This window comes from Phaenicophaeus curvirostris, chromosome 17, assembly GCF_032191515.1.
Source record: "Phaenicophaeus curvirostris isolate KB17595 chromosome 17, BPBGC_Pcur_1.0, whole genome shotgun sequence".
NCBI classification, from domain to species: domain Eukaryota; kingdom Metazoa; phylum Chordata; class Aves; order Cuculiformes; family Cuculidae; genus Phaenicophaeus; species Phaenicophaeus curvirostris.
Genome location: NC_091408.1, coordinates 2,479,734 through 2,505,932, shown reverse-complemented (window position 1 = coordinate 2,505,932; position 26,199 = coordinate 2,479,734). Strand labels below are relative to the sequence as shown.

The 26,199-nt window shown below is 59.7% G+C and overlaps 3 protein-coding genes across 6 annotated transcripts; 1 reads left to right on the top strand and 2 right to left on the bottom strand.

Annotated features, from left to right (window-relative positions):
• Positions 1 to 360: 360 nt before the first annotated feature.
• Positions 361 to 11,323, bottom strand: TRPV4 (transient receptor potential cation channel subfamily V member 4). 3 transcript variants are annotated; one of them, XM_069870924.1, is made up of 17 exons: positions 11,264 to 11,303; positions 10,094 to 10,152; positions 7,230 to 7,685; positions 6,047 to 6,219; positions 5,696 to 5,848; positions 4,802 to 4,942; positions 4,393 to 4,691; positions 3,356 to 3,535; positions 3,128 to 3,286; positions 2,939 to 3,031; positions 2,687 to 2,760; positions 2,437 to 2,602; positions 2,175 to 2,241; positions 1,610 to 1,926; positions 1,388 to 1,515; positions 1,050 to 1,171; positions 361 to 884 (listed from the first exon to the last, which is right to left on the bottom strand). In XM_069870924.1, exons 3-17 carry the CDS (start codon positions 7,628 to 7,630, stop codon positions 742 to 744), a joined length of 2,616 nt encoding a protein of 871 aa, XP_069727025.1. In that variant the 5' UTR covers positions 7,631 to 7,685; positions 10,094 to 10,152; positions 11,264 to 11,303; the 3' UTR covers positions 361 to 741. The 3 variants fall into 3 exon arrangements, with proteins under 3 accessions (XP_069727025.1, XP_069727026.1, XP_069727024.1); XM_069870925.1 differs by having other exon boundaries at positions 7,230 to 7,615; positions 11,264 to 11,280; XM_069870923.1 differs by lacking the exon at positions 10,094 to 10,152 and having other exon boundaries at positions 11,264 to 11,323.
• Positions 11,324 to 12,691: 1,368 nt separating this feature from the next.
• GLTP (glycolipid transfer protein) lies at positions 12,692 to 16,503 on the bottom strand. The gene is made up of 5 exons (XM_069870728.1): positions 16,397 to 16,503; positions 15,221 to 15,282; positions 14,803 to 14,936; positions 14,027 to 14,177; positions 12,692 to 13,498 (listed from the first exon to the last, which is right to left on the bottom strand). Exons 1-5 carry the CDS (start codon positions 16,497 to 16,499, stop codon positions 13,316 to 13,318), a joined length of 633 nt encoding a protein of 210 aa, XP_069726829.1. The 5' UTR covers positions 16,500 to 16,503; the 3' UTR covers positions 12,692 to 13,315.
• A 2,706-nt stretch (positions 16,504 to 19,209) lies between these two features.
• TCHP (trichoplein keratin filament binding) lies at positions 19,210 to 26,134 on the top strand. Of its 2 annotated transcripts, XM_069870989.1 has the most exons (12): positions 19,210 to 19,438; positions 19,895 to 20,087; positions 20,212 to 20,268; positions 20,817 to 20,885; positions 21,253 to 21,426; positions 21,903 to 22,015; positions 22,744 to 22,810; positions 23,092 to 23,264; positions 23,977 to 24,058; positions 24,291 to 24,476; positions 24,567 to 24,704; positions 25,302 to 26,134. In XM_069870989.1, the coding sequence occupies exons 1-12, from the start codon at positions 19,242 to 19,244 to the stop codon at positions 25,332 to 25,334; spliced, it is 1,482 nt and encodes a 493-aa protein (XP_069727090.1). In that variant the 5' UTR covers positions 19,210 to 19,241; the 3' UTR covers positions 25,335 to 26,134. The 2 variants fall into 2 exon arrangements, with proteins under 2 accessions (XP_069727090.1, XP_069727091.1); XM_069870990.1 differs by lacking the exon at positions 20,212 to 20,268.
• The last annotated feature ends 65 nt before the right edge of the window (positions 26,135 to 26,199 follow it).

Sequence of the window (26,199 nt, the reverse complement as noted above, 5' to 3'; positions counted from 1 at the left end):
ATCTCAGCAGGCACAGGATGCTCTGCCCCACATGTTTCTGCCCGCTTTGTAGCATCAGGAAAAAAATTTTCATGGAAAGGGTCATTGGGCACTGGCAGAGGCTGCCCAGGGAGGGGGTTGAGTCCCCTTCCCTGGAGGGGTTTAAAGGACGGGTGGATGAGGCGCTGAGGGACATGGGTTAGTGATTGATGGGAATGGTTGGACTCGATGATCCGATGGGTCTTTTCCAACCTGGTGATCCTGTGATCTCAGGGCCCTGCCAGGCTGGCACAGGGAGCAGTGGGTTCCTGCTTCCTCCCACCGCCCTACCTGCTGCGCTGCTCTCCCAGCCCGATTCAGTCGATACCAGGAGGTGGTGGGGGCGGCGGGTCAGCCTTTATTACTAAATAAATAGTCATAAAAATCTTGTGCAAAAAAAACGTGTGGCAAATACCATCGGAGCGGGCACGCGCTCCACACCCTGCCCGTGGCAGAAGGTCCTGGCGCAGCGTGGCCAACAGCCCCAGCTCGGCAAAGCGAAGCAGCAGCACTGGAGCTCCGTGAGCTGGAGACGCCCAGCACCACCAGGACAGGGCCAGGACCCCTCACCCGGGCTGGACACCAACCAGGAGAGCGGCTGATGGAGGAACAGAGGCTGCACGAATCCCTGAGGAGCAGACAAGCACCATCCAGCCCAGTCCCCGATCCCGTTGGCCGTGCCGGGAGCCCAGGCAGAGTCCGTCAGCTCCCAGGGCCACCGGGCTAGAGCGCAGAGTTGGAGACCTGGCCGTGCCGCCGCTCCCGCGCCTCTGCCGTCCCCACAGTCCCCAGCGGCACCACCACCTCCTCCGGCTGGCAGCTCTTGTTGAGCTCCACCACACGCGGCACCACCGTGGACCAGCGATCTGCAGAGACAGCAGGAGTTTGCAGAGCTGGGAGCCTGTGGCTGCTCCCCTCTCCCTGGCCATCCCCACACCGCCTGGACCCCAAAGCCAATCTCCTCCTGGGGCTCCTCAGAGGCTGCGAGCGGCATCCCACGGGATGCTCCCAGCCCACGGTGCCGCGCTCACCTCTGCGCAGCCGGCCCACGGTGTGGGAGAAGCCGTAGTACTGGTATGTGTCGCTCTTGCCCGGGTCCTCGCTGATGATGCCCAGGTTTTGGTTCCAGTGGGACCAGTTCACCTCGTCCACCCTGCAGGGGGGATGGTCAGAGGCGTAAGGGTGGCGTGGGGCAGCTGGGACCAGGGTGGCAGCTCCTGCGTCCATCCCACCACCAGCAATACCACCTGGCCCCAGATCAGTACAAACTACCCAGCAAATGAGCACACGGTGCCAGCACCCCAAAATGCTGCTCGCTGTGGTGGGAGAGGCTCGGCTGCTCCCATCTCCCCAGGGGACCCCCCTTTACCTGAAGCACCAGCGGCGGTCAGGCGTCCCATCGGTGCCCTTGCCCACGGTGACCATCTCCCCTGAGCGGAAAGCTCTCCGCAGGAACACGGGGAAGGAGCGTTCGATGTCCAGGATGGTGGTGGCCCACTGCCAGGGACACCAGGCACCCCTCAGCCACTCGGGGATGGAGGTACGGGAGCCCCTCACCCAGGTGGGGCAGTGCAGCTCCGGGGGGTGGTACCTGCAGCTTCCAGATGTGCTTGCTCTCCTTGGAGACTTGGCCCACGGTTTCACCCATGAGGGCGATGAGCATGTTGAGGAGGAGCACGAAGGTGAGGATGATGTAGGTGACGAGGAGGATGATGAAGACACCGGGGTACTTGGCGCTCTCCAGCATCTCCAGGTCACCCATGCCGATGGTGAGCTTGAAGAGGTCAAGCAGGAAGGTGCTGAAGGTCTGGCTGTCCCGGCAGGAGGGGTAGGTGGGCACCGTGCAGTTGGATTGCTCCTCGCCGCAGGACTCGCTGCTGGGACACGGGTTGAGGAGGGACACCAGAGCTGGAGGAGGAAGGACGGGGCAGCGGGTTCATGGGAGCAGCAGCAAGAATGGGGCCCGTGATGGGTCCCCGTGTGGCTCTGTGCTGGCTGAGCCCCTGTCCCTCTCCACCGTGGGAGGAGGCAAAGGCTGAGCCTGCAGGCAGGTAGGACACACAGACATGGTTCCACAACCCCCTGCCTAGCCTTGTCACATCATGCCACAGGGCTCAGCCTTCCCCTGAGCCCAAGCTCGTTGGCCAGGTGCCTACCTGACGCGTAGCCGATCATGAAGAGCAAGTAGACCAGGAGGAAGCGGAAAAGGTCTTTGAAGAGGATCTGCAAGTGATGAAGAGAGGAGTGAGATGTGCTGGACCACAGCACCCAGGTGTGTGCCAGGGCACCATTGCCAAGCAGGGCTCTGGTGAGCCACTAGAAACCCCAAGTGAGTATGGAAAACTCTCCTTTTGGGCCACACATCCATAGGAGAACCAGCCCTGCTGGGGAAGAAGAAGAGTCCCAGCTCCACCAGACCTTCTGGATCATGATGCTGTACGTCCCTGTCAGCTTGAGCCCCCGAGTGAAGTACAGTGCGTTCATCCAGCCCAGGACCAGCGCAAAGACCATGACTGCCAGGTACGCCTCGATGCCGCCCAGGTACAGCCCCGCCGTGACGATCACCAGCACCGAGTAGATGAAGCTGGAGGAGAACCGGGGTCAGACCCTGCTCCTTGCAAGCCTGGGGGTGCAGTGGCCAGGAGAGCCCCCAGGCGTTCCCACGTACTAGAGCAGCTGGAAGGAGCCATCGATGAAGAAGGAGTTCACACCTGGACACTTCTTCATGAACAGATCTTTGATCTGGGGGAGAGAGGGAGAGGTTGAGGGCTGCGCAGCAGGGTCCCGGTGTCCAGGGGGCATCGCGGCACGGGCTGATGCCTCAGGACACGGGGCCACCACCCTCGAGTCGCTCCATGTGTGGAGATCGTGAGGGTTCGGCTGTTCCAGGGGAGGACTCCCCCTGCCTCGCCACACTGACATTTGTGAAGAAGAAGAGGATGCCGGTGAGAAGGGTGATGATCTCCCCAGCCAGGCGCAGGTAGTCGGCGGTGGTGGTGTACGGGTAGGGGGGCTGCAGGGAAAGGACAGAGCTGAGCTGCTTCACCATCCCAGGGCTCGCGGGGCTGCTTGGGGCACAGACCCAGCAGGCACCAGCCACAGGACTCACAGGGCCTTCCATGGGGCGGTAGTAGGCGACGAGGGTGAAGATGACCATGGCGCAGAGGTAGGAGATGACACTGATGTAGAAGGAGACGGCTCCGAACTTGCGCCACTTGTCACGCAGCAGCTCGTTGATAGGCTCCACGGCCAACATCTCGTGGCGGTTCTAGTGGGACACGGGTGCTATCAGCGGGGACCTGGCCCCGTGGAACCCCCCTTGCTCTCCCCTACACACCTCAATCTTGCTGTTGTAGACAAGGATCTCCAGCACGGACACCTCCTCCCCGCAAGTGTCCAGCGAGGAGAGGTCGTAGAGGGAGGAATAGACAGGGCCATACGCCCAGTCCTTGAATTTCCGTGAGAGGTGCCGGGCATCCTCGTCTGTGATCTCCCTCCGGATGATGTGCTGGAAGATCTGCCAGAAGGAGGATGCTCACCTGCAGGTAGACCCACACCTGGCCCCTGCCCGCTCGGGGCACCCTGCTATCCTCCCACCCCACCCCAGGCACGTCTCCTCCTACCGATGAGCACCCCAACCCGTCCCTGCACCCACCCCAGGGTGCTCCTAGGGTGCAGGGGCACCATTGCAGCTGCAGTCCCCCCCGGCTGCGGCAGCTTCTGCGTTTCTATGAGGAGCAGCTGAGAGAGCTGGGGGTGTTTAGCCTGGAGGAGGCTGAGGGGAGACCTCATTGCTGTCTACAACTACCTGAAAGGAGGTTGTGGAGAGGAGGGAGCTGGGCTCTTCTCCCAAGTGACAGGGGACAGGACGAGAGGGAATGGCCTCAAGCTCCGCCAGGGGAGGGTCAGGCTGGACATCAGGAAAAATTTTTTCACGGAAAGGGTCATTGGTCCCTGGCAGAGGCTGCCCAGGGAGGGGGTTGAGTCACCTTCCCTGGAGGGGTTTAAGGGACGGGTGGACGAGGTGCTGAGGGACATGGGTTAGTGATTGATGGGAATGGTTGGACTCGATGATCCGGTGGGTCTCTTCCAACCTGGTGATTCTATGATTCTAAACGCCCCCTGCCTGCATCTTGGAGGATGAGGGCAAGTGAAGGGCAAGGATGGGATGGGATGAGGACATGGGGTTCATCAGGGAAAGGTTAATTAGCCACGTTAATAGGTTGTATGTGTGGATCTCATCTACAGAGAGAAGCTGTGCTGCTCACTGCTGCCAAAGACACGCACCAAGCGTGAGAGGGCTCAGCCAGGAGCTGACAGGGGCTCAGTGGGGCAGCAGGGCAGCCGGGTCCCACCTCGGCGCGGTGCCCATACCCCGATCTTGCCGGTCTTGGCAGCCATCATGAGCGGGGAGAGGCCGTCGTTGTTGAGCAGCGCCTCCAGGTTGGTGTCGGGGAAGAGTTTGGCGCACTTGACGAGGAGCAGGTCGTACATCTTGGTGACGAACTTGGTGTTCTCGCGGGTGTTGTCGGCGATGGCGACCAGGGCGTGCAGCACGGTGTTGCCGCGCGAGTCCTGGCGCCGCAGGTCCGCCTGCTTGTGCCCGTTCTCCGTCAGGTAGTGCACGATGTGGGGCTGGTTGGTGCAGGCGGCCAGCGAGAGGGGCAGCTCACCTGTGGGGCAGCACAGCGTTGGGGCACCCATCACCCTCATCCCACCGTGGGGACATCCCCACGGCTCACCCGGACCCCCCCAGTGACCCACCGGCTCCCTCCCTGCTCACCAAAGTAGAAGTAGCCACCTTCATCCTTGGGCTGGAAGAAGCGTCCGCGGGCTTGGGCATGTACATCTGCTCCCTTCTCCACCAGCAGCTCCACGTAGTGCTTGCAGCGGCGCTCGATGGCGATGTGCAGGGCTGTCTGACCTGCCCCGCCGGCACCCATCACCCTCTGCCTCGCTCCACTATTTCCCCCAGGCCTTCAGTCTTCCTGGGGTACCTGCTGCTCCAGCCCCCAATTCTCCCCAGAGCTCCCCTGCCTCCCCAGAGGCCTCGCTCCTCTGGTCCCCAAGCTCTCCAGCATCCTCTACCCTCCCCAAGGTCCCCATTATATCATACCCCATCCTTCTCAGGGTCCCCACTGCACCATTCCCCAGCCTCCCCAGCACCCTCCTTTCTCCTCAAGGTCCCTGCTGTTCCAGTCCCCAACCTCTCAGGCATCCTCCAACCTCCTCAATGCCCAGGCTGCTCCAGTCCTCAACCTCTCCAGCTTCCTCCAACCTCCTCAATGCCCACGCTGCTCCAGTCTTCAACCTCTCCAGCTTCCTCCAACCTCCTCAACACCCACACTGCTCCAGTCCTCAACCTCTCCAGCTTCCTCCAACCTCCTCAACGCCCACACTGCTCCAGTCCTCAACCTCTCAAGCTTCCTCCAACCTTCTCAAGTTCCCTGCTGCACCATTCCCCACCCTCCCCAGCACCCTCCATCCTCCTTAGAGTCTCCACTGCACCATTCCCCAACCTCCCCAGCACTCTCCCATCCTCAAGGTCACCACTGTTCCAGTCCCCAACCTCCCAAGCATCCTCTATCCTCCCCAGAGTCCCTGCTGCTCCAGTCCCTGCACCTCCCCCGTGTCCCCGTGCCTCGGCAGGGCTGGCCACAGCCCCACACCCCCCTACCTCGGTAGTAGACGTCCCTGAAGGGCGAGTTGATGAACTCCCGCATGTTGCCCGTCTTCTCAGCGATGTCGAGGAGGACGGGGATGGTGTCGTTCCTGCCCCCGCTCAGGTTGAGCAGCGCCTTGGGCAGGCAGGTCTTCCCCGTGGAGGGCTCTGGGAGCGCAAGGTGTCGAGGAGGGGCCAGGGGAGCCCCCCGGGCTGTGGCAGCGCCCAGACCCACACCCTGCACTCCCTGATCAAACCCCAGCTCCTCCCGAGCACCACACGCCATCCCCTGCCTGTGCGTCACCGTCCCCGGGAGGACACGGGGACCACCAGTGTCCCAGGGCAGAGCGGACCCCAGGTGCTCACCTCGAAAATCCTCATCTGTGAGGCGCTTCTTGTGGGTGAGGAGGAAGGAGAGGAGCCCGTCCAGGCCTTCTGGAGACCCCCGGGAGACGATGTCGAAGAGGATGGGTCTGTTGAAGACCTTGAGAACCGGAGGTGGGTTGGGAGCCGGCGCCTTGGCGCTCGGTGCCTGCTTCCTGCGGGAGAAGCGCCAGGCTGGGAAATGGAGCCGCTGCCTCAGTTTCCCACCCGTGCAATGAACTGGAGGGTGCTCAGCTGCCAGCGAAAGGCAGGGGGGACCCTCCTGGTGGGGTCACCCATGGGACCAGGGCAGCCTCCCCACCCACAGCATCCCAGCGCTCCCGACATCCCGACCTCCCAGTTTGGCCTGCGGGGACTGGTGGGCACCTGGCCAGCTCCCAGCCGGGCGCTGCAGCGTTTTGAGCCACCAGCAGGAAGGGCCCACGGGTTCAGCCACGCTCCAGTGATGCAGGTGAAACCAGACCGGTCTGAGCAGTTGGTGGAAGGAGGACAGGCTGGGGACAACCAGCCCGCTCCAGCACCAGGAATGGGGGGGAGCGGAGACGGCGTCTGCCCCAGCTGAGCATCCCTGCGGCTGGGGGCACGTGGGGCATCGCGGCCACCTCCACCCACCCGCATCCCTGCCAACCCAGGGGACCGAACCCCTGATGGGGCACGGGGACACCCCGCTGCTCCCCAAGCTGGCTGCACCCCTGGGGTGGGGACGTGGCGGGGGCCACAGCGGCCGCCCCAGGTGCCGGGCACAGAGGGGCATTGTGTGCCCGGCCACCGGCTGCCCCCCTCCCAGCTCCGGTTTCCTGGCGCAGGAGGGTGGAGGCCCTCCTGAAAAGCCCTTTCATGCCGGGAAGCCAGACGGCCGCACCGGCCAGGGGAGCGGCTGGGCGCACAGAGCCTCTTTCACGGGGCTGGCAAGGGGGAAGGGGAGCCACGCTCGCAGCCCCATGCACCGAGGGGCTGCGGACCCCAACCACGGCACAGCCTGGTGCTGCCATGGGGACTGACTCGGAGCTGCCCCCCTGCCCAGGGAGAGCTCTGGGGGGGTCTATCCCCCTCCCCAGCTGCCTGGCACCCTCATATTTGCAGTGCTGTGCCCCACACGCCCAGCGTGTCGCCCACCCCATCACTCCCTGCCGGCGCCGGGGGGCACGGACACCCCTGTACTCACTCCACAAGCCTCCGGCGCCAGCGCTTGTTGTCGCTGGGGTGGTGGCGGTAGGTGCCGTAGTCGAAGAGGGAGTCCATGGGGGCTTTCTTGGGCGCGGGGACCACGGCTGACTCGTAGATGGTGGCCTCCAGCAGCTCCATGGGTTTCGGGGCGCCTTTCCGGAACGCCCCGTGGAATTTCATGCGGAGGTTTTGCTTCCCATCCCCGGCACCGGGGGTACCCCGGGCTGCCTCGGCAGGGGATGGAGCGTCCTCGCTCTCAAACAGGTTGGCCAGTGAGGAAAGCGGGAAGGAGTCGTTCTGGAGGGACCCATCGTCCCCGGGACCCTCGCCGGCATCGCTGCCAACGGCATGTGGGGCGTCTTCGGCGTCTGCCATGCTCCCGGGCTGGGGGACAGGCATGAGAAGCCTGTCTGGGCAACTCTGACCCCCAGCTCTTTCCACCAGAGGAGAAGACCTGGAAAAGCAAAACCCAGCGTCACCTCCTATAGAGCCCTGTCCCTCCCCATCCTCTCCCACGGGTCTCCGTGCCCCCACACTGGCAGCGGGTCCCGTATCAGCCCCATCAGGGATAGGGGCCAGCAGGACACCCCCAGCCCATCGCGCCGGCTCCGATGCTCCCCAGCACCCACCTACCCAGCTGCAGGATCCCTCGTGCCCGCGGGGCCCCACGGGCGGCAGCGCTGCCTCCAAGCGCAGCCGTCCCGGGCGAGGGGGAGCCCAGCCCCACTGGCTCTCCCCGCTGCGGTCGGCTTGGGTGCAGCCCAGGACAGGGCACAGAGCAGACCCTGTGTGCTCCGATCCGCCGCCCAAGGAAAGAAAACATTCCTGGGATACACCCTGTGCGCGGAGAAGCTCTCGGAGGCAGCAGGGAGCTGCCACGGCGGCGGGGCTGGGAGAGAGACCAGGACGGGTCCGTGATGCCCCACAGCTCCTGCAGCCCTGAGGGACATGGTTTAGTGTTTGATGGGAATGGTTGGACTCGATGATCCGGTGGGTCTCTTCCAACCTGGTGATTCTATGATTCTATGATTCTATGACCTGGCTTTGCGTGCCCATGGGGATGGAGGTGCCAGGCTGGGCACCAGGACGGGGACAGACGTGGCACAGGGGGGCAGCAGCACGCGGTTAAGGCAAGAAATTATGGGTTTAGGTTGCCCAGAGGCAGTAGGAACGGCAGGAGACACGTACTACCAGCAGAGCAGCGCCCCATAGCACAAGTACCATCATCCCCCAGGTCCCTTCGGGCTGGCAGGGGCACAGAGAGGCAGGGCAGGGAGGTGAGGGACCCCAGGTTGTTCCCCAGCCCCGTTTTCCACCAAAACACACCCACAAAACACGTCAAGTGTTACAGCTCAGCCCAGCTCCTGCCTCTGGGGAGCTCAGCCCTCCCTGCGGGATCCAGGACAGAAAAAGCAGCCGGGAAACATGTTATTTTCTGCCAAGCTGCAGCTTTGTATAATCACCCATAATGGCAGGCTGGATCCTCCTGGGACAGACAGGGATCTCTGTTGGACAACGTCCTTCTAATTAGGCAGCTTGTCCCGCAAGCACCCAGGGCAGCCCCACAGCGGGGGCACGCGATGCTCCCACACACACAGGGGATGCAAACAGCCCCAAAACCCTGATGCAGCCTTGCATCCTCTCCTCCCTGCCACCCGAGGGGACAACTAGCAGGGATGGTGCAGCCTTGGGTGGCACCAAGTGGGGACGGTGCAGCCCTGGGTGGCACCCAGAGGGGACAGAGAAGCCCTGGGTGGCACCAAGTGGGGATGACGCAGCCCTGGGTGGCACCCAGAGGGGACAGAGAAGCCCTGGGTGGCACCAAGTGGGGATGGCACAGCCCTAGGTGTCACCCAGCGGGGACAGTGCAGCCCCAGGAGACATGTGGCAAGCCACAGAGCCAACACAATTTCTGCTCTTTGCTGACATTCCTGCCATCCCCCTCTCTGCAAGAAATTCCACAAGCACCTGCCAAAGCCTGCAGGTCCCACACCCTGACCCCAGGCAAACACGGGCCCTCGAAAGGTGGATTTGTCCTTGGACAACAGAGGAGAGAGGATTGCTGAGCACGCCAACCGCGGAGGTCGTGCACAGGGATGGGGTACCCAACTCCTCGGCTGTGCTGGGACTCTCAGCCCTGGGACAAGCACAGTGCGAGGGAAATCCCAAACACGGCGTGGGCTCAGATGGGTGCAAGGCAGCCCTGAGGATGCTCACGAGGCTGAAGCGACCCAGAAGCAAGAGGACCAGCGGAAAGGGCAGGTGGAGCTGGGAGTCGGCGCTGCCACCGGTGACCGGGGCAGGAAGCTCGTGTCGGAAATGCCGGGCTCACCGTCCGGTGCCGTCAGCCTGGGCGCTCCCCTGGGCGCAGCTGCTGCCAGGAAAGGTGCTGTCAATGGGGTTTTTGCTTGGCTTGTTAGTTATTTGGGTTCTTATTTTTCTGACTTCCTCACCCCACGGAATAGATGAGTCAAGAAGCTCACTGCGCGCCAGGGCTCACCGGCACAGCCCCAGCCCTTGGATCCAACACAAACCCTCCCACCCACTCCCCAACGTGCGCACCCACCTCTCCCCAGCTCTCCACCAAGTCACCTCCCAGTCAGACCAGTATCCCCAGTTAGTCCCCCGCTCCAGCCCATCACAGGGGCACGGATGCTGGCGCTCGCACGGGGACCTGCCTGGGCGGGTGGCAGGGAGGACACCCCGTTAGCCTTTGCCACATGAAAGTGTTCCTCAAACGAAAGCACGACGGGCTCCGGGGAGGAGTGAATCACTGCGACCGCAGCGCGTTAGGTGGAAACGCTCATCCGGAGCGAACCAGCCGCCTTCCAAAATAAACCGCACCAGCGGGACTGCGCTCACCTGGGCGACAGCTACGGGCTTGGTGGGGTCCAGTGGATGAAGTTCAAAGCTCTTGGTCCCTGTGGGAAGGGACCAGGCAGCTCACTCTGGAGCAGTGAGCCCTGAAACAGGCCAGAGGGGTCCTGGTGGTCCAGCGAGCCCATGCACCCTGCGTCGCTCAGCACATCCTGCAGCCTTCTCCTCATCCCAGGGGTTCCATCCTGCCCTGACCCCCATGTCCTGCCCCAAGGGCTCCGTTCTCTGCCTTGAGGGCTCCATCCTGCCCCGGACCCTGCACCCTGCAGTGTCCATCCCTAACCTCAGCGACTCCATCCTCTGCCCCAGGGGCTCCATCCTGACCTGGACCCCATGTTCTGCCCCGGGGGCTGCACCTTACTTAGGAGCTCTGTCCACTGTCCCAGGGGCTCCATCCCCTCTCCTGGGGACTCCATCCTGCCACAGACACCATCCCCAGCTCCGGGGGCTCCATCCTGTCCAGGCACTCCACCCCTGACCCCACATTCTACCCTGGGGGCTCCATCCCCTATCCCAGGGGTTACATTCTGCCCCAGACTCCATCCCCTGCCCCAGGGGCTCCATCCCTGGCCCTGGGGGCTCCATTCCCTCTCCCGAACCCCGCGTCTTGCCCCGGGGGCTCCATCCTCTACCCTGGGGGCTCCATCCTGCCCTGGATGCCAAGTCCTGCCCCAGGGGCTCCATCCTCTGCCCTGGGGTCTCTATCCTCTGCTCTAGGGGCTGAATCCTGCCCTGGACCCCATCCCCTGCCCCAGGGGCTCCATCCTCACGGGGCGGGGGGGCTCCATCCTGCCTTGGACACCAGGTCTTCTCCCAGGGGCTCCATCCTTTGTCCCGGGGGCTTCATCCTCTGCTCTGGACCCCATCCCCTGCCCCAGGGGCTCCATCCTCTGCCCTGAATACCATGTTCTTTCCCAGGGGCTTCATTCCCTGCCCCGGGGGCTCCATCCCCTGCCTTGGACCCCAGGTCCTCTCCCAGGGGCTCCATCCTGCCCTGGACACCAAGTCCTGCTCCGGGGGCCCCATCCTCTGCCCCGGGGGCTCCATCCTGCACTGGACCCCAGATCCTGCCCCGGGGGCTCCATCCCCTGCCCCGGGGGCTCAGTCCTGCCCCGGACCCCATCCCCTCCCGGGGTCCCGGTGCCGCCCCGGTACCTGGTCGGGGTCCAGCCGCCCCCCCGGCTCCGCTCCCGTCCCAGCGGCGCCGCCGAGTCCCGCGGGGCCGGCCCCGGAGCAGCCTCTCCCCGCCCCGCTCCGCTCCGGGGGCGGCTCCGGGACCGGCCCCCTCCCCGGGAAACACCGCAAAGCATCCACCCCAAAACCAGCCCCCCAAGCAACCCCCTGAACCAGCAACCCCCGGGAACAGACCCCCAGACTCTCCTGAAAACAGCCCCTCCTGAAAGAGACCCCCCAGAAAACACTCTCCCTGAAACAGCCCCCCAAACACCCTCTTTGAAATAATCCCCCCACCATCAACAGCCCCAAAACAACCCCCCAAACACCCTCCCCCAAAATGAGCCCCCAAACATCCTCTTTGAAACAATCTCCCCAACTTTAACAGCCCCAAAACAACCACCTGAACCACCCCCCTCCAGGAACAGCCCCCCAGACTCTCCTGAAAGCAGCCCCTCCTGAACCCCACCCCCCCAAAACACTCTCCCTGAAACAGCCCCCTGAACTCCCTCTCCAAAATAATCCCCCACCAGAAATGGCTCTAAAACAGCCTCCCCCAAAACGAACCCCCTAAACAACCATCCCAAAACAGCACCTCCCCCCCCCAAACACCTGCCCTGAAACAGCCCCCCACCAGGACCAGCCCCCTCAACACACCCTCCCCAAAACAGCCCCCAAAGCTCAACCTGAAACAGCCCCTCCTGAAAAAGCCCCTCTAAAACACCCTCCCCAAACAAGCCCTGAAACACCCTCCCTGAAGTAGCCCTGAAAACAATAAATTCTTCCCCAAACCAGCCCCCCTCGGCACAGTCCCCCAAAACACCCTCCTTGAAACAGCCCTCTCAAGGAACAACCTCAAAACAGCCTCCCCAGTACAGTCCCTCAGGTACAACCTCAAAACACCCTCCTCAAAAAAACCCCCTACGAGGACCAGCCCCCTCGAAACACCTTCCAAAAACAAGCCCCAAAACACTGTTCCCAAAACAGCCCCTCCAAACACCCTACCCAAAATAATCCCCCCCCCAAGGAAAAAGACCTGAAATATCCTTCCTGAAGCAGCCCCCAAAACTCTTTCAAAACCAGCACCCCTCAGACACAGCCCCCCCAAACACTCCCCCTAAAACAATCCCCTACCAGAAACAGCCTCAAAGCACCCTCCCTGGAATAGGCCCCCAAAACACTCTCCCCCAAAAGAGCCCTCCAAGCAACCACCCTGAATGAGCCGCCCTAGGAACAGCCTCCCGAACTCTCCCAAAAGCAGCCCCCTCCAGAAAAAGCCCCCCCTAAATCTCCCACCCCAAACCAGCCCCCCCTGGAAAATGCCTCAAAGCACCCTCCCCCAGACAACCCCTTGAAACCCCCTCCCCGAGGCACTGAGCCCCGAACAAGCACCGAAGCAGCCACCCAGGCCAGGGTACCGTGAGTTTTTATTCCATTTCGTGGGGCTCACAGTGCCGCGAGGCTGTCAGTTAATAAGGCAACACGTGCTTCCACAAACCCCGCAGTCCTCAGCTTCAGCCTGCGGCGCAGCCGTCCTGGGAGAGGGGACTCGCGCCCACGCAGGCGCTGGAGGAGTTGGGGTCACCCAGGAGAGTCATCGGCTCCTCCACCACGGGCGCTGCTGGCGTCATTCGGGATAAGTTCTCCCCCAGGTGCCCATCGGTGATGGAAGCGGCATCGGGTCGGCACACGGCACGGCACAGCCGAGGGCACAGTCGGAGAGTCAGGGCAGAGCTGCCGGCCACGCTTCATTCCCCGCGCCGTGGTGCACACAAACCTGGTGGTTAGGACTAGAAACGCTTGTTTTTCCTCTTTAGTGCAAAAGCTTGGGATGCCCTACGATGATGCAGGGTCTAAGTGCCTTATTTACTTAGTCTCAATAGAAAACTAATTATTTTTTTTTAGAAAACAGGTTATCCACTGCAGATCCAGACAAGAATCAAACAGCCGGGAGCAGCCCCGGTTGCTTCAGTGATTAAGATGTAGGTAGCACCCGTCACACCTGATTTAAGGCTTGCCAGTCCCGTGAGAGCTTTAGGCTTTGTAGCTCAGCTCAGCATTCATCTTTGTGTACATCTCATAAATTGCATCCAGGATGGGGGTAACCCTCGAGAGGAACTGATGGATCTTCTCTATGCTTTCCTCCTCTTTGACTTCTTTACCCTTCTCTAACGCCTTCAGTAAATCAGATTTGTACGGAAGAGCGTAGACCGAGCCCTGGAAAACAGGGGAAGAAGCTGTAAGGCTCCTGTAAACCGTAAGTCCTCCCCATCCCACATGCAGAACCCTGGTTTGGGTTGTTCCATGCGCTTCTGAGCATCCAGAGATCCTGATCTGGATTGTTCTGTGCACCTCCAACCTTCTGGAGGCCCTAGTTTGGGTTGTTCCATGCACCTCTGAGCACCTGGAGACCCTAGTTTGGGGTGTTTCATGCACCTTTAAGTGCCTGGAGACCCTGGTTTGGGTTGTCCATGTGCCTCTGAACACCCAGAGACCCTGCTTTAGGTTGTTCCATGCGCATCCAGGTGCTCAGAGGTGCACAGAACAACCTTGAGGATAGCAGTTGGACCCTCGGAGAAGCAGGGATGTGCAGAGCAAAGCCCCTGGAAATACAGCTCAAAACAGATCAGCAGTTTCTCATGTTTCCAAGCCCACATTCCCCTAAACCAACATCACTTCTCAGCGCAACAAAGCAGCCGGGCTTGAAGAAAGAACGCTTTCCTACACGGAGATGCGAACGCTCACCATGAAGAGCTTCTGCAGCATCCAGCCGTGGTATTTCTTCAGCGCAATCTCGTAAGCCTTCAAGGCATTTACTCGGATGAGGTTTGGATGCTCTTCATCCCGCTCGCCATCGGAGATGCTCTGCAGCAACACCAGCATGAACTTCAGGCCCCTGTGAGAAAACCAGAGATGTCGGGGTGGGAAAGGGAGTGCTGCTTCCTGGCCTCCCACAAGGCACCCCCTGAGCCTGGTGCATCCAGGACCCCCAAAACAAGTTTTAAGAGGAGCGGCTGAGGGACCTGGGGCTGTTTAGCCTGGAGAGGAGGCCGAGGGGAGACCTCATCACGCTCTGCAGCTCCCTGAAAGGAGGTTGCAGCGAGGTGGGTGCCGGTCTCTTCTCCCCAGTAACATGGAATAAGAAGAAATGGCCTCAAGTTGCACCAAAGGAGGTTTAGATTGGATATTTGGAAAAATTTCTTCATTGAAGGAGTGATGAAATGGACCAGGCTGCCCAGGGATGTGGTGGAATCCCCAACCCTGGAGATTGTTAAAAAATCATGTAGATGTGGCAGTTTGGGGATGGTACAGTTGGCACGGTGGGGTTGGGCTGGGTGAGTTTAGAGGTCTTTTCCAACCTCAATGATTCTATGATCCTAAAATGCAGGGCTGATGGCTGCTCATGCCCCAAAACACAACACCCCAAGGGACCAGCTGAACCCACGCTCTCTGCAGCAGGTTCCAGCTGGCATTCAACACACTCCTCGCGAGCCAGCATGCAACCCAACGCCGTGAGTCACCTTTTCAACCACATCAGCGCCAGCGTCGCGCCCGTCTTGGGCCAGGTGGAGCCGTACATCTCCTTCTCCACCTCCAGGATGTTCTGCAGCGTTTTGAACTTGGCAGGGTTGGTGTCGTAAACCGCTCGGATTTTCTGAAAGAGCAGAGAAAGGGGGGTTGGCTCCCGGGAGCTGCTGGGCTGGTGCGCACGGCTGCGTCACACGGAGATGCGGTGACTGCAGCGAGTGCCACGATTGTTAAACGGTGTCTTCACCAAGAAGCCCCATTAATAACCACATTCAGACAAGCCAATGCTGAGCCTAAAGGCCCCCATGGGACGAAAAACACTTCTAAACGCCTCTGGGTGTTGTATCTCCAATTCCACAGCAGCTCTTCCCCAGTGTTCACCCCTCCGAGCCCTCCTGTGCCCCTTCCTACCTTGATATTTCCAGCCAGGTCTGCTTTGACCGGCGAGTAGACAATGGGAGTCCCCAGGCAATCTGTGGGAACACGGAGGGAGGACGATTGATCATCAGGGGCCACAAGAGACAGCATGAAATCCCAAGTCGTAACCAACAGGTTTCAGCTTCACCGCAGCCGAGGCGCCAAGACAGTGGCCAGCAAAGGGCTCTTCAGGCTTCGCACATGGAGATGCAGCGCCTGTCCCTGCCCTCCAACCCCCAACTCCAGGTCACAGCCCCGATGAGAGGGTCTGGAGCAGCACAACGAGCACAGGACCCTCTCTGCTCATTGTGCGGCCACCGCACCGTCACACAACAGCTGCATCGTGGAGGGCGGCCAGGGCGTCGTGGTCCAAGGGTGGGATGTGGGAGCTATGCGCCCTGAGCGACACCTGGGGAAGGCAGCCGGGCCCTGCTCGGGCGTGGGGCCCTGGGGACGGCTGCACGTTTCCCAACGGGGCTGCTCAGCGGGTTCCACAACACCGTGATGCAACCCAAGCCCTGCAACGCTGCATCCCTGGAGCACACGCGATGGGGAGCGTCCCAGCCCAGGCTGAGCGGCCACCGGCAGGCCGGGACGTGGTGCAGGAGGCAGCACCCAAGGCCAAGGTGGCACCCGGGGAAGGGGAAGCAGCCACCAGACCACGGGACACCACTACTGGGCGCGGTGGCGGGGCTGGTGGAATCATAGAATCACCAGGTTGGAAAAGACCCACCGGATCATCGAGTCCAACCATCCCCATCAATCACTAACTCATGTCCCTCAGCACCTCGTCCACCCGTCCCTTAAACCCCTCCAGGGAAGGGGACTCAACCCCCTCCCTGGGCAGCCTCTGCCAGGGACCAATCACCCTTTCTGTGAAAAATTTTTTCCTGATATCCAGTCTGACCCTCCCCTGGTGGAGCTTGAGGCCATTCCCTCTCGTCCTGTCCCTTGGGAGAAGAGCCCAGCTCCCTCCTCTCCACACCCTCCTCTCAGGTAGCTGCAGAGAGCCATGAGGCCTCCCCTCAGCCTCCTCTTCTCCAGGCTGAACGCCCCCAGCTCCCTCAGCCGCTCCTTCTCCAGCCCCCTCCCCAGCCTCATCGCTCTTCTCTAGACTCTCTCCAGACCTCCCCACCTCCTCCTGGGGGCCGCAGCCCCCGCCCCGCTCACCGAAGAAGGGCGGCAGGTGGGCCACGGCCTCCAGGAAGGGCAGCGTCTCGATCTGCTTGTCGGCCGGCAGCGGCCGGAACTCGTGCTCCAGCAGCAGCGCCATCGCCCGGACCGGACCGACCCGCGGACCCGGACCGGACCCGGCAGCGCGCCCTAAGCCACGCCCCCTCGCCCCGCCGGCCAATGGCGCCGCAGAGACGATCGGCAGGGACACGCCCCCCTCACCCCGTCAGCCAATGGGTGCGCAGAGCCCGCCGCCCGCAACCAATCGCAGCTCGTGGGCGGGATTGGGGGCGTGGCCTATGCCAGGAGAGGTGCTGATTGGCGGAGACAAAGCAAGGGGGTGAGGCCGGCGCTCCCCGCAGCCGCGGGACCGGTTCCTCCCTCCAGCCTTGGATCGCGTTCCCTTCTCCAGGCTCGCCTCCCATCCCCGCCTCAAGTCCTGGAATCGTTCATCTCCCCCCTCCGGCCTCACATCCCGTTCCCCCGCCTCGACCCCGCATCCCAGTCCCATCCGCCAGCCTCGCCTCCCGGCCCTTCCTCCAGCCCTGCATCCCAGTGCCCCCCTCCAGCCCGGCACCTCATTCCCCTTCCAGCTCCACAGCCCGTCCCCGCTCGCGCCCCGGTTCATAGAATCATAGAATCATAGAATAACCACGTTGGAAGAGACCCATCGGATCATCGAGTCCAACCATTCCTATCAATCACTAACCCATGTCCCTCAGCACCTCGTCCACCCGTCCCTTAAACCCCTCCAGGGAAGGTGACTCAACCACCTCCCTGGGCAGCCTCTGCCAGGGACCAATCACCCTTTCTGTGAAGAATTTTTTTCTAATGTTCAGCCTAAACCTCCCCTGGTGGAGCTTGAGGCCATTCCCTCTCGTCCTGTCCCCTGTCTCTTGGGAGAAGAGCCCAGCTCCCTCCTCTCCACAACCTCCTTTCAGGTAGTTGGAGAGAGCAATGAGGTCTCCCCTCAGCCTCCTCTTCTCCAGGCTAAACACCCCCAGCTCTCTCAGCCGCTCCTCATAAGGCCTGTTCTCCAGCCCCTTCACCAGCTTCGTTGCTCTTCTCTGGACTCTCTCCAGAGCCTCAACATCCTCCTTGTGGTGAGGGGCCCAGAACTGACCCCAGGATTCGAGGAGCGGTCTCACCAGTGCCGAGTCCAGAGGGAGAAGAACCTCCCTGGCCCTGCTGGCCACGCTGTTTCTGATCCAAGCCAAGATGCCATTGGCCTTCTTGGCCACCTGGGCCACTGCTGGCTCATGTTCAGTCGCTGCCAACCAACACCCCCAGGTCCCTCTCCTCCAGGCAGCTTTCTAGACAGACTTCTCCTAGTCTGTAGCACTGCATAGGGTTGTTGTGCCCCAAGTGCAGGACCCGGCATTTGGCCTTGTTAAACCTCATGCCAATGTTCTCCCCTCCAGCCCTGCATCCTCTTCCCCCTTCCAGCCCCGCATCCCATCACCCCCTCCAGCCCCGCATCCCGGTCCCCCCTCGAGCCCTGCATCCCATTCCACCCCTTGAGCCTCGCACATCATTCCCACCTCCAGCCCCACATCCCGGACACCCCTCCAGCCCCGTATTCCGTTCTCCCCCTCCAGCCCTCTATCCTGGTTTGAACACGGGAGGAGGTGGCTCAGTCCAGCCCGGTTCATCCCTGGTCCCATGAGGGCCGCACGGGTCATGACTGCACGGCGGGGAAACCAGAGCATCCCCTGCCGCGGTGTTTACACTGCCCTGGCCGCTCCAGCCCTGCCCGGGTGCAGAATCCCTGTCTGGGGGTTGTTAATTATTCAGGGCAGATGAATTTTTCATGGGGAGCCGAGGGTTCGGTTAGCGCATCGCTCCCCGCAGCCTGGCCTGTGCCTGGGAAACCAACCGCCTTCCGTGATTAAAATTAATCAGCTTTGCCAGGGAAAACGACACTGAGCTCCAGCTGGACAGTGTGAGCTCAGGCTGAACACCCAGGGGGAGCACAGGGATGGGGATGAGGGGATGAGAGTGGAGGGGGGCGAGGGGATGAGAAGGGATGGGAGTGAAGGGATGGGAGCGGATGGAGTCGAGGGGATGGGAGCAGATGGAGGCGCTCACAAACAGCACTGCATGAAGAGGGAATTTATGAGTGACAAGGCCTCAAATCTGTTTTCACCGGCTGTACTGGATAAACAGGTTGTGGGGTGATACCAATCTCTGGCTCGCATGGAAGGTGCTGGCACAAGTCTGGGGCCTACGCAATACACGGGGGCTGCCGCCTCAGTCGAGCTGGGCCCCCATCCCTGGGTGCTGGGCACCTCCCAGCTCAGCTGCTAACCAGCCTGGCTGGGGCTGGGTGCAGGGTGAGCTCCCCAGGCTGGCATCGCAGCCAAAACCCAGCACGAACAGGAGCCTTTACCCCTCCCGAGGTATCTACAGGGCAATAAACGCTGGCACCGGGAGCAAAGGAGCAGCTGGCTGCGCTCCAGAGGGCTGAGAACAGGGAACCACAGCCGAAATCGTCCATATTAGCATCACGCTGAGTGGAAAACACAGTGACTATGGAGAAGATGGTAGGAAAACACGCTGGAAACAAGAACTAAGATGATGGCAAACGCGCTGGGTTGCCAGCCGGGCAACGGAGGGGATTGCCCCGCTCTGCTCCACGCTGGTGCGCCCGCCCCTCCCGTCCTGGGTGCAGTTCGGGGCGTCACAGGATAAAAAAAAAAGGGGTTTAAAGCTGAATCCTGGGGCTGCGCGAACGGCCCCCGCGAAGCTCGGCGCGGCGTGTCCCTCGGCGGCGCCCGTAGCCGCGGCTGTTCTTGCGTCTGAGGCCCCGTGTCCCTCGGCGGCGCCCGTAGCGGGGCCCGTCATGGCGGCGATGGCGGCGCCGCTGCGGTGGGCGGCGCGGGGCCGGGCCCCGGAGCGCTGGGTCGCCGAGCGGCGGCGGCGGGAGCTGGAGGCGCGGAGGCGGCAGCAGTGGGAGCGGGCGAGCCGCTCCTTCGCCCACGCCGCCCTTTGCTGCTCGCGGCAGGCGCGGTGGAGCGAGCCGAGGGCCCCGCCGCCATGGTGGGCACCGGGAGGGGAGGCCTGGAAAGGGGGAGACCGGGCCTCGGGGGGACCGGGAGGGGAGGCCTGGAAAAGGGGAGACCGGGCCTCAGGGGGGACCGGGAGGGGAGGCCTGGAAAGGGAGAGACCGGGCCTCAGCGGGGACCGGGAGGGGAGGCCTGGAAAGGGGGAGACCGGGCCTCAGGGGGGACCGGGCCGGGCACCGGGAGAGGAGGTGGCGGGGGGTGCCGGGAGGGGAGACCGAGGACCGGGAGGGGAAGCCGGGCACCGGCGAGACCGGGCACCGGGAGGGGAGACCGGGCACCGGGGAGACTGGGCACCGGGAGAGGAGACTGAGCACCGGGAGGGGAGACGGGGCACTGGGGGGACCGGGCACCGGGAGGGGAGACCGGGCACGGGAGGGGAGGCCCTGGCAGCATGGCGGGCGCTGCTGGTGACCCGCCCGGTGTTCGGCAGCCCCGCGACGGCGCAGCGGGAGGCGGAGGAGGCGGCAGCGCGGCTGGAGGAGCGGCGGCGGCGGCTGCGGCAGCTGCTGAGCGAGGAGCAGGAGGCGCAGGCGGCTGAGCTGGGGGCCCGCGGGCCCGAGGCTGCCGGGAGGCAGCGGCGGAGAGAGGAGCTGCAGGACGGCCGGGAGCAGCCGAGGAGAGAGGTGAGGGGTTGCTCAGTGTCGCGGGGGTGGAAACCTCTCAGCCCTCAGTGCACGTAACTAACGGGAGGGTTGGGTGCCTCCGGTTCCTCTGTGCTCGGCCGTAACCGCGCTCTCCTGTTCGCAGGTTGCTGAGCGGCTCCTGCACGAGCGCTGGGAGAAAAACAACACCGAGCTCCAGGAGGTGACGCTGCTTTCGTTCTAGTCCCTGCTGCCCTGCATTTACTAAACCAGTTTTTAACTGGAAAGTCATCATGTATCGTTTTTATTACTCACTGCAGTCGTCCTAGGTTCTGTTAGCCAAAAAGCAAAGAAGTAAACGGTTTAACCGTGTAAGAAGTCCCCTCAAAGCTGGTGTTCTTCAAAAATGGTCTGAAATCTGTTCTGGCTCAGAGCAGGAAGTCAGTGCCTGTGATGTAAATATCTCAGGTGCTTTTTAAAGCTGTTCCAGCTGTCCTTGGGGCTTCCTTATCCTTTATTTGGCCGGCCTGCTGCTGTCGCTGCCACAGCTCTGGTCTCGGTGTCACTGTGGTGTTTCCTAGAGCTGGTGTGTGACACTGACCCTCAGCTTGGGGCCTGGTGGGTGCTGAGGGCACCCAAACAAGCTCATCTCTGCAGAGGCAGAACCTGCTGGGACCCCAGGGCTCGGGCTGGGCTAGCAGCACTCCAGAAACCAGGAGAGAGGTGCTGGGGGACAGGAGAGACACTAATGGCACCTGTTGTTGTTTACAGGCGGAGTCAGAGCTGCACAAGAAGCACGTGGTGGAGGCTTGGGGCGATGGGAAAATGCAGAAAACTGAGGTAGGCTGGGGTGGCTCTGGTGTTCCTGGTCACCAGGGCAGCTTCGAAGTGTGGGAGTAGATGGAGGTGTGACCCTGTTCCATCTGACCTGGCTGGCAGGCAGCTCGCCCTCCTCTACAGACACCGCCTGTGCTTAGCATCAGGCTGGCACAGGGTCCTGCAAAGGACGGGTAACTGCAACCATTTTCAGCCACTTGTTGCCAGATCATCTTGCTTTGTCCTTCGGTTCCTCCCTAGTGTATTTTATTCTGTATTTCCCCAGTACGTGTCAGCTTGCAGGAGTGTGATTTGTGGGTTTTGTGAGGCAGAGGCTGTTTCTTTGCATTAGCCTAAGCTTAAATGTCATGTTTCCTTCTGGCTTGGAAAGCAAGAAGCAACTGAACTCGCAGAGAAAAAACGTTCTGAAAACGAGTATGAAATTGCACGAAGGGAAGCGCTGGAAAGAATGCGAGAGGAGGAAGAGAGGCGTCGGCTGGAAGAGAAGCAGCACGCAGAGGCTTTGCTTCAACAAATAGAAGAACTGAAATTACGGGAGACAGAGGTAACCTTTAGCTTCCCCTCATTTGAGAAGGAAATTCATGGTGTCGGTTGGAAATAGAGCAGCACTGACCTGACCTCTTCCTTCTGGGTTTCCACCAGATTAAATCTGGAGCAAAGTAGCTGTGATGTGATTTCTTGTTGGTAACGTGGGCCTTTCCCCTAAACGCTGCCATAGTAACTGAGTTCTGGGAGCTTCTGTTTCCACCTCTTGAAGCAGCAGCATGTTTTTGTGCTGCACCAGATGAGGAAAAGATGTGTAGAAACTTCTAAGTGTGAGAGGTTCAGGTGAAAGGCTTTGTCAGCTAGACCTCTTTGCAGTGCCTCGTGCTGTGAGACACCGAGGCACAAATGAAGTCTGTGAGGAATATTCATTGCTTGCAGAAGAGCAGCACAGGGTATGAACTCCAGTACAAAGACTCCCTCTGGGATGTCCTACCTCCAACCTACTCTTCCTTGGTTGGTGTTATTCCCTTTTAGGCAACAAAGCTGAAAAAAGAGCAAGAGAATTTATTAAAGCAGCAGTGGGAGCTGGAGAACTTGGAAGAAGAAAGGAAACAAATGGAAGAGCACCGGAACAGGAAAGAGCTTGGGTACGTGATGGAGCATGGGTTGTTTCAGCAGGGCTGGGACAGAATTTGTTCTTATGTCCGCAACAGGACTTGCAGCGGGACGAGGCGTTTCTCATAGGGTTGGTGGCTTGTAAATATTTGGGTTTTGATGGAAGAGCCCAGAGCAGCCAGTGAGCAAATGTGCTGGTGCTATTACTTCTTTTTATTCATATGAGGACAGGCTGGGAGAGTTTGGGTTGTTCAGCCTGGAGAAGAGAAGGCTCCAGGGAGACCTTAGAGCAGCTTCCAATATTGAAAGGGGCTTCAGTAAAGCTGAGGAGGGGCTCTGGATCAGGGAGGGCAGGGACAGGGCAGGGGGGAATGGGTTGAAGCTGAAAGAAGAGAGATAGAGATGAGATATTAGGGAGAAATGTTTTGCTGTGAGGGTGAGGAGGCCCTGGCCCAGGCTGCCCAGAGCAGGGGTGGCTGCCCCATCCCTGGAGGGGTTCAAGGCCAGGTTGGATGGGGCTTGGAGCCCCTGATCCAGTGGGAGGTGTCCCGGCTCATGGCAGGGGGTGGGACTGGATGAAGTTTGAGGTCCCTTCCAAGCCAAACCGTTCCATGATTCTATCTTGGCAGTAGCAGGTAGTTCTGTCACTTCTGTGCGTGTCAGTTCTGTTGTCACAGCTGTACTTTCTTGAGCTCTGGTGTGTAACATCACAGGGCTTTACAGTTGGTTTGAGTGTTTTCTCCTTTTTTCCCTCCTTCAGTCGCTTTTTGAGGCATCAGTGCAACGCCCAGTTAAAGAGACGAGCCCAGCAGATACAAGAGGAGCTGGTAAGAGAAAACACCCTTTGATTTATATATTACAGATACTGTGTGCTGAAAAAACTTGTTCTTTGTGCTTTCTTTTGTCTCTGCCTCTGATGCCTAGAGATAATTAGTTAGGAAGCCCCTTGTGAATAGGCCTAGGGCAAAAAGGTGATGGGGAAGCCAGCAGGCAAGGTGTGTTCTTGAGCTCAGCCTCGAAACTACATCACCAATAGTTTGTAGAGAGTAGCTGTGCACATGGGCTGGAAGCCTGTGGGCTTGGTGTTAATCGTGTGGTTTCTCTTAAGGAGATGGATAGGCAAATCTTATTAGCGCTCCTCAAGAAAGAAGAGGAGGAACAACGCCGCCAGTCCGCGCGACGAGAGCGAGCTGTCGCAGATGCTGCCTGGATGAAACAGGTGATTGAGGAACAGCTTCAGTTAGAAAAGGAGAGGGAAGCAGAGCTGCAGACGATTTGTAGGTAAGTCTGGTCACCTCTGAGCATCAGCTAAAGAAAATATGCTGTGAATGTGCCATGTGTCCTGCCTGGTTGGGAAAGCCCCATTCGTGGCTTTGAAAATAGGCTTTGAAAGTGGATGTTAGAAAGAGGTGTCTGGTTGGCCTTGTGGTGCTTTGTAGTTGCAAGTACTTTGTAACCAGCTTTCAATGATTCTGTACTTGTGAGGAGGAGGAGTTCAGTCTCAGTCATTCCAAAACCTACCTGTTGTTTATTTTTTTTTATCCTGGAGCTCATAGATAAAAGCTGCTTCGGGTTACAGTATTGTTTAGGTTGGAAAAGATGGAAGGGCAATTGTAGCAAGGTGGTGCTGGTTTTTCTTCCAAGTAACAAGTGATAGGACAAGAGAAAATGGCCTCAAGTTGCGCTAGGGGAGATTTAGACTGATCGCTAGGAAAAATTCTTCACTGCAAGAGTGGTGAAGCACTGGCAGAGGCTGCCCACGGCGGTGGTGGGGGGGGTGGTCTCCATCGCTGGAGGGGTTAAAAACCATGTAGATGTGGCATTTCAGGACACGGTTTAGTAGGCACAGTGGGGTTGGGCTGGTGGTTGGACTGGGTCAGCTTGGAGGTCTTCTCCAGTCTTAATGGTTCTATGATTCGATTCTATGATTCTGAATAGGGCTTTTTTCTCTGTAAGTAGTAACCTTGGAGATAATTCTTCCTCTCTCCTTTAGAGAAGAAGCTAGAAAAGTGTGGGAGAAGAGGGAAGAAGAATGGGAAAGAGAGAAGAAGGCCAGAGATCACCTGATGAATGAGGTGATTTTTTTTTGATGAGGTCTCTCTTTCTGTTCAATGATGCGGTCGTTCTGGCTGTAGCCCCTCACCCTCCAGGGGGTTACAGCCTTCAGTACCCAGGGCAGAAATTTCCTGCTTGTCTGATAAGGTTTTCTGAGAATTGTTTACCTGTCTGCACCGAGATTTCCTCAGTTCTTCTCTGTCTGGCCCCTTTCTTGACTTGTCTTCTCCCTTAATCTCCCCTTTCACTAAGGTCCTTGCAGGCAGGCAGCGCCAGATCCAAGAGAAGATGGAGTTAAACAGACGAGCCCAAGCGGAGTCTATAAAGCATCGCGAGCAGCTGATTAAAGAGCTTGAAGAGGCGAAAGAACTGGCCAGGCGAGAGAAGGAGCGGCAGGAGGAGCTGCAGGCAGCCCGCAGGCAGGAGCTGGAGGCACAGGTGCCGATCGCTTTTTGGGTTTTACCTGGGTGTGGAGGGACCTCACTCAGTCTGATGTCCCGGTGACGGCCCCGTCTCCTCTGTTCCCAGCTGCCAGAGCGCCGAGAGCGGGAGGAGCAGCAGCGCCAGAGGGAGGAGGGAGACGAGGCGAGATCCGTGAGGCAGCGCTGCGAGGAGCTGGTGCGGCAGGAGGCCCAGCGCATGGCTGAGCGGGGGTATCGCAGCAGGGTAGGCAGCGGCGTTAACCTCACCCTGACACGCTGCTTCTGATCTGTACCTTAGCTGCCCCACGCTGCTAGGACAGAACCCCCTGGTGCTCTTTCTAGCAGGGATCTCTAGCTCTCTCTTATCAATTTCTTTCCTTCTGCTGGCATCCATGCTTTAGGTTCCCATTTTTAAATATCTTCGGAGGCAGACTCGTTGCCGCTGCCTCTAATGTTATTTTAATGATTTTCAGCATGATCGGCTGCATCAGCGCAGTCGGTGCGATGCTCGCCACCACTCAGTGTGTTCTCGTCTCCTGGCGCGCTTTGCCTAGACCTAAAAACTAAGCTGAACCGAGGAATCCTCCCTAAACATCATGCCCAGCAGATCTTATTTCTTATACGAAGCCGTGAGCTACTGCGCAGTCACCTCTGTAATTAGCAGCTACGGAGAAAGCTGGGAGGAGGTGTTAGTGCCTGAAAGTTACAGCTCTTAAATGTTACTGATGCTTGTTCTTGGGTGATTCCCTGTGTTCCTCCTCTGCATGCTGAGCAGCACGTGTGCGGGACATTAATTGTAGAGCCTCTAAAGAAGTTATGCTCTTTCTTTTGACCCTGTTAGCTCTACAATTACCCCAGAGCAGCGTGGACCTGAGGATTCTTGGCCTTCGCACCCAAGGAACAAGCACTTGGTGCCGGCGCAGACTACAGAGACACAACTGTGAAGAATCAAGGAACTCCTGAAATAATGGTGGCTTTGTGTTCGGGTTTGAGCTAAAGCAGCACCAATTCACTAACTTTTCAGCTCAGCCTCTTCTACGTAACTTCATTTTCTGCAGGTTCATGACACGTTTTTTAAAGTGTCTGCCTCTAGAGGCAAGAACACTGTGTTATCACCAAATAATGGGGTGAAAGGTACGCGGAAAGGCTGTTGTTGATACTTACTTCTCTGTAAACCAAGGCCATCCTCGAGGTGGTGGAACGCAAAAAGGGTGGCACCTGCAGGGAGGAGCAGACAGGACAGGTGACCCCAAACTCACCAACAGAGTGTTCTGTCCCGTGTGCATCGGATGTGGGATAAAGCTGAGGGATCACAGAATCACTAGGTTGGAAAAGACCCACAGGATCATCGAGTCCAATCATTCCTATCAACCACTAAACCACGACCTCAACGGGTCAAGCAAGAGGGTCAATCTCTCATCTTTGGTGGCCAATGTCCAATGAGGACCTTGTCTGTCTGTCTGCTCCCAGTCCTGATCGTGTGTTCCTGAATCCAGTTCCTGAGTCCACCCTGGGATTTCCCATGAACTTGCTCTGCAGCTTCAGGATGGACTTAAGAGTCATGAGGAGATGTGTGTGTGTGTTTGGTTTTATAGAAATCTGTGTATTTTATTATTAATAATATTTTTATTTCCTTTAATTGCTTGATTAAAGCTGGTTTAGTTTTGGTTTCCAGCATACATCTCTCATTTTCCCTTTCCCCTTTGTGACGGGGACTGGGATACAACTCCCCGGTTTAG

Bases quoted from the DNA above. Each gene is read 5' to 3' on its own strand.
- TRPV4 (XM_069870923.1), bottom strand. From the start codon at position 7,630: ATGCCTGTCCCCCAGCCCGGGAGCATGGCAGACGCCGAAGACGCCCCA. The intron at 4,943-5,695 runs GTAGGGGGGTGT...CCGGCGGGGCAG, and splicing joins CAGGGACGTCTACTACCGAG to GTCAGACAGCCCTGCACATC. The intron at 1,172-1,387 runs GTAAAGGGGGGT...TCCCCCCTGCAG, and splicing joins GACCGCCGCTGGTGCTTCAG to GGTGGACGAGGTGAACTGGT.
- GLTP (XM_069870728.1), bottom strand. From the start codon at position 16,499: ATGGCGCTGCTGCTGGAGCACGAGTTCCGGCCGCTGCCGGCCGACAAG. The intron at 15,283-16,396 runs GTGAGCGGGGCG...GTGTTCCCACAG, and splicing joins CCACCTGCCGCCCTTCTTCG to ATTGCCTGGGGACTCCCATT. The intron at 13,499-14,026 runs GTGAGCGTTCGC...CCTGTTTTCCAG, and splicing joins TGCTGCAGAAGCTCTTCATG to GGCTCGGTCTACGCTCTTCC.
- TCHP (XM_069870989.1), top strand. From the start codon at position 19,242: ATGGCGGCGATGGCGGCGCCGCTGCGGTGGGCGGCGCGGGGCCGGGCC. The intron at 20,269-20,816 runs GTGACGCTGCTT...TGTTGTTTACAG, and splicing joins ACAACACCGAGCTCCAGGAG to GCGGAGTCAGAGCTGCACAA. The intron at 24,705-25,301 runs GTAGGCAGCGGC...TGACCCTGTTAG, and splicing joins AGCGGGGGTATCGCAGCAGG to CTCTACAATTACCCCAGAGC.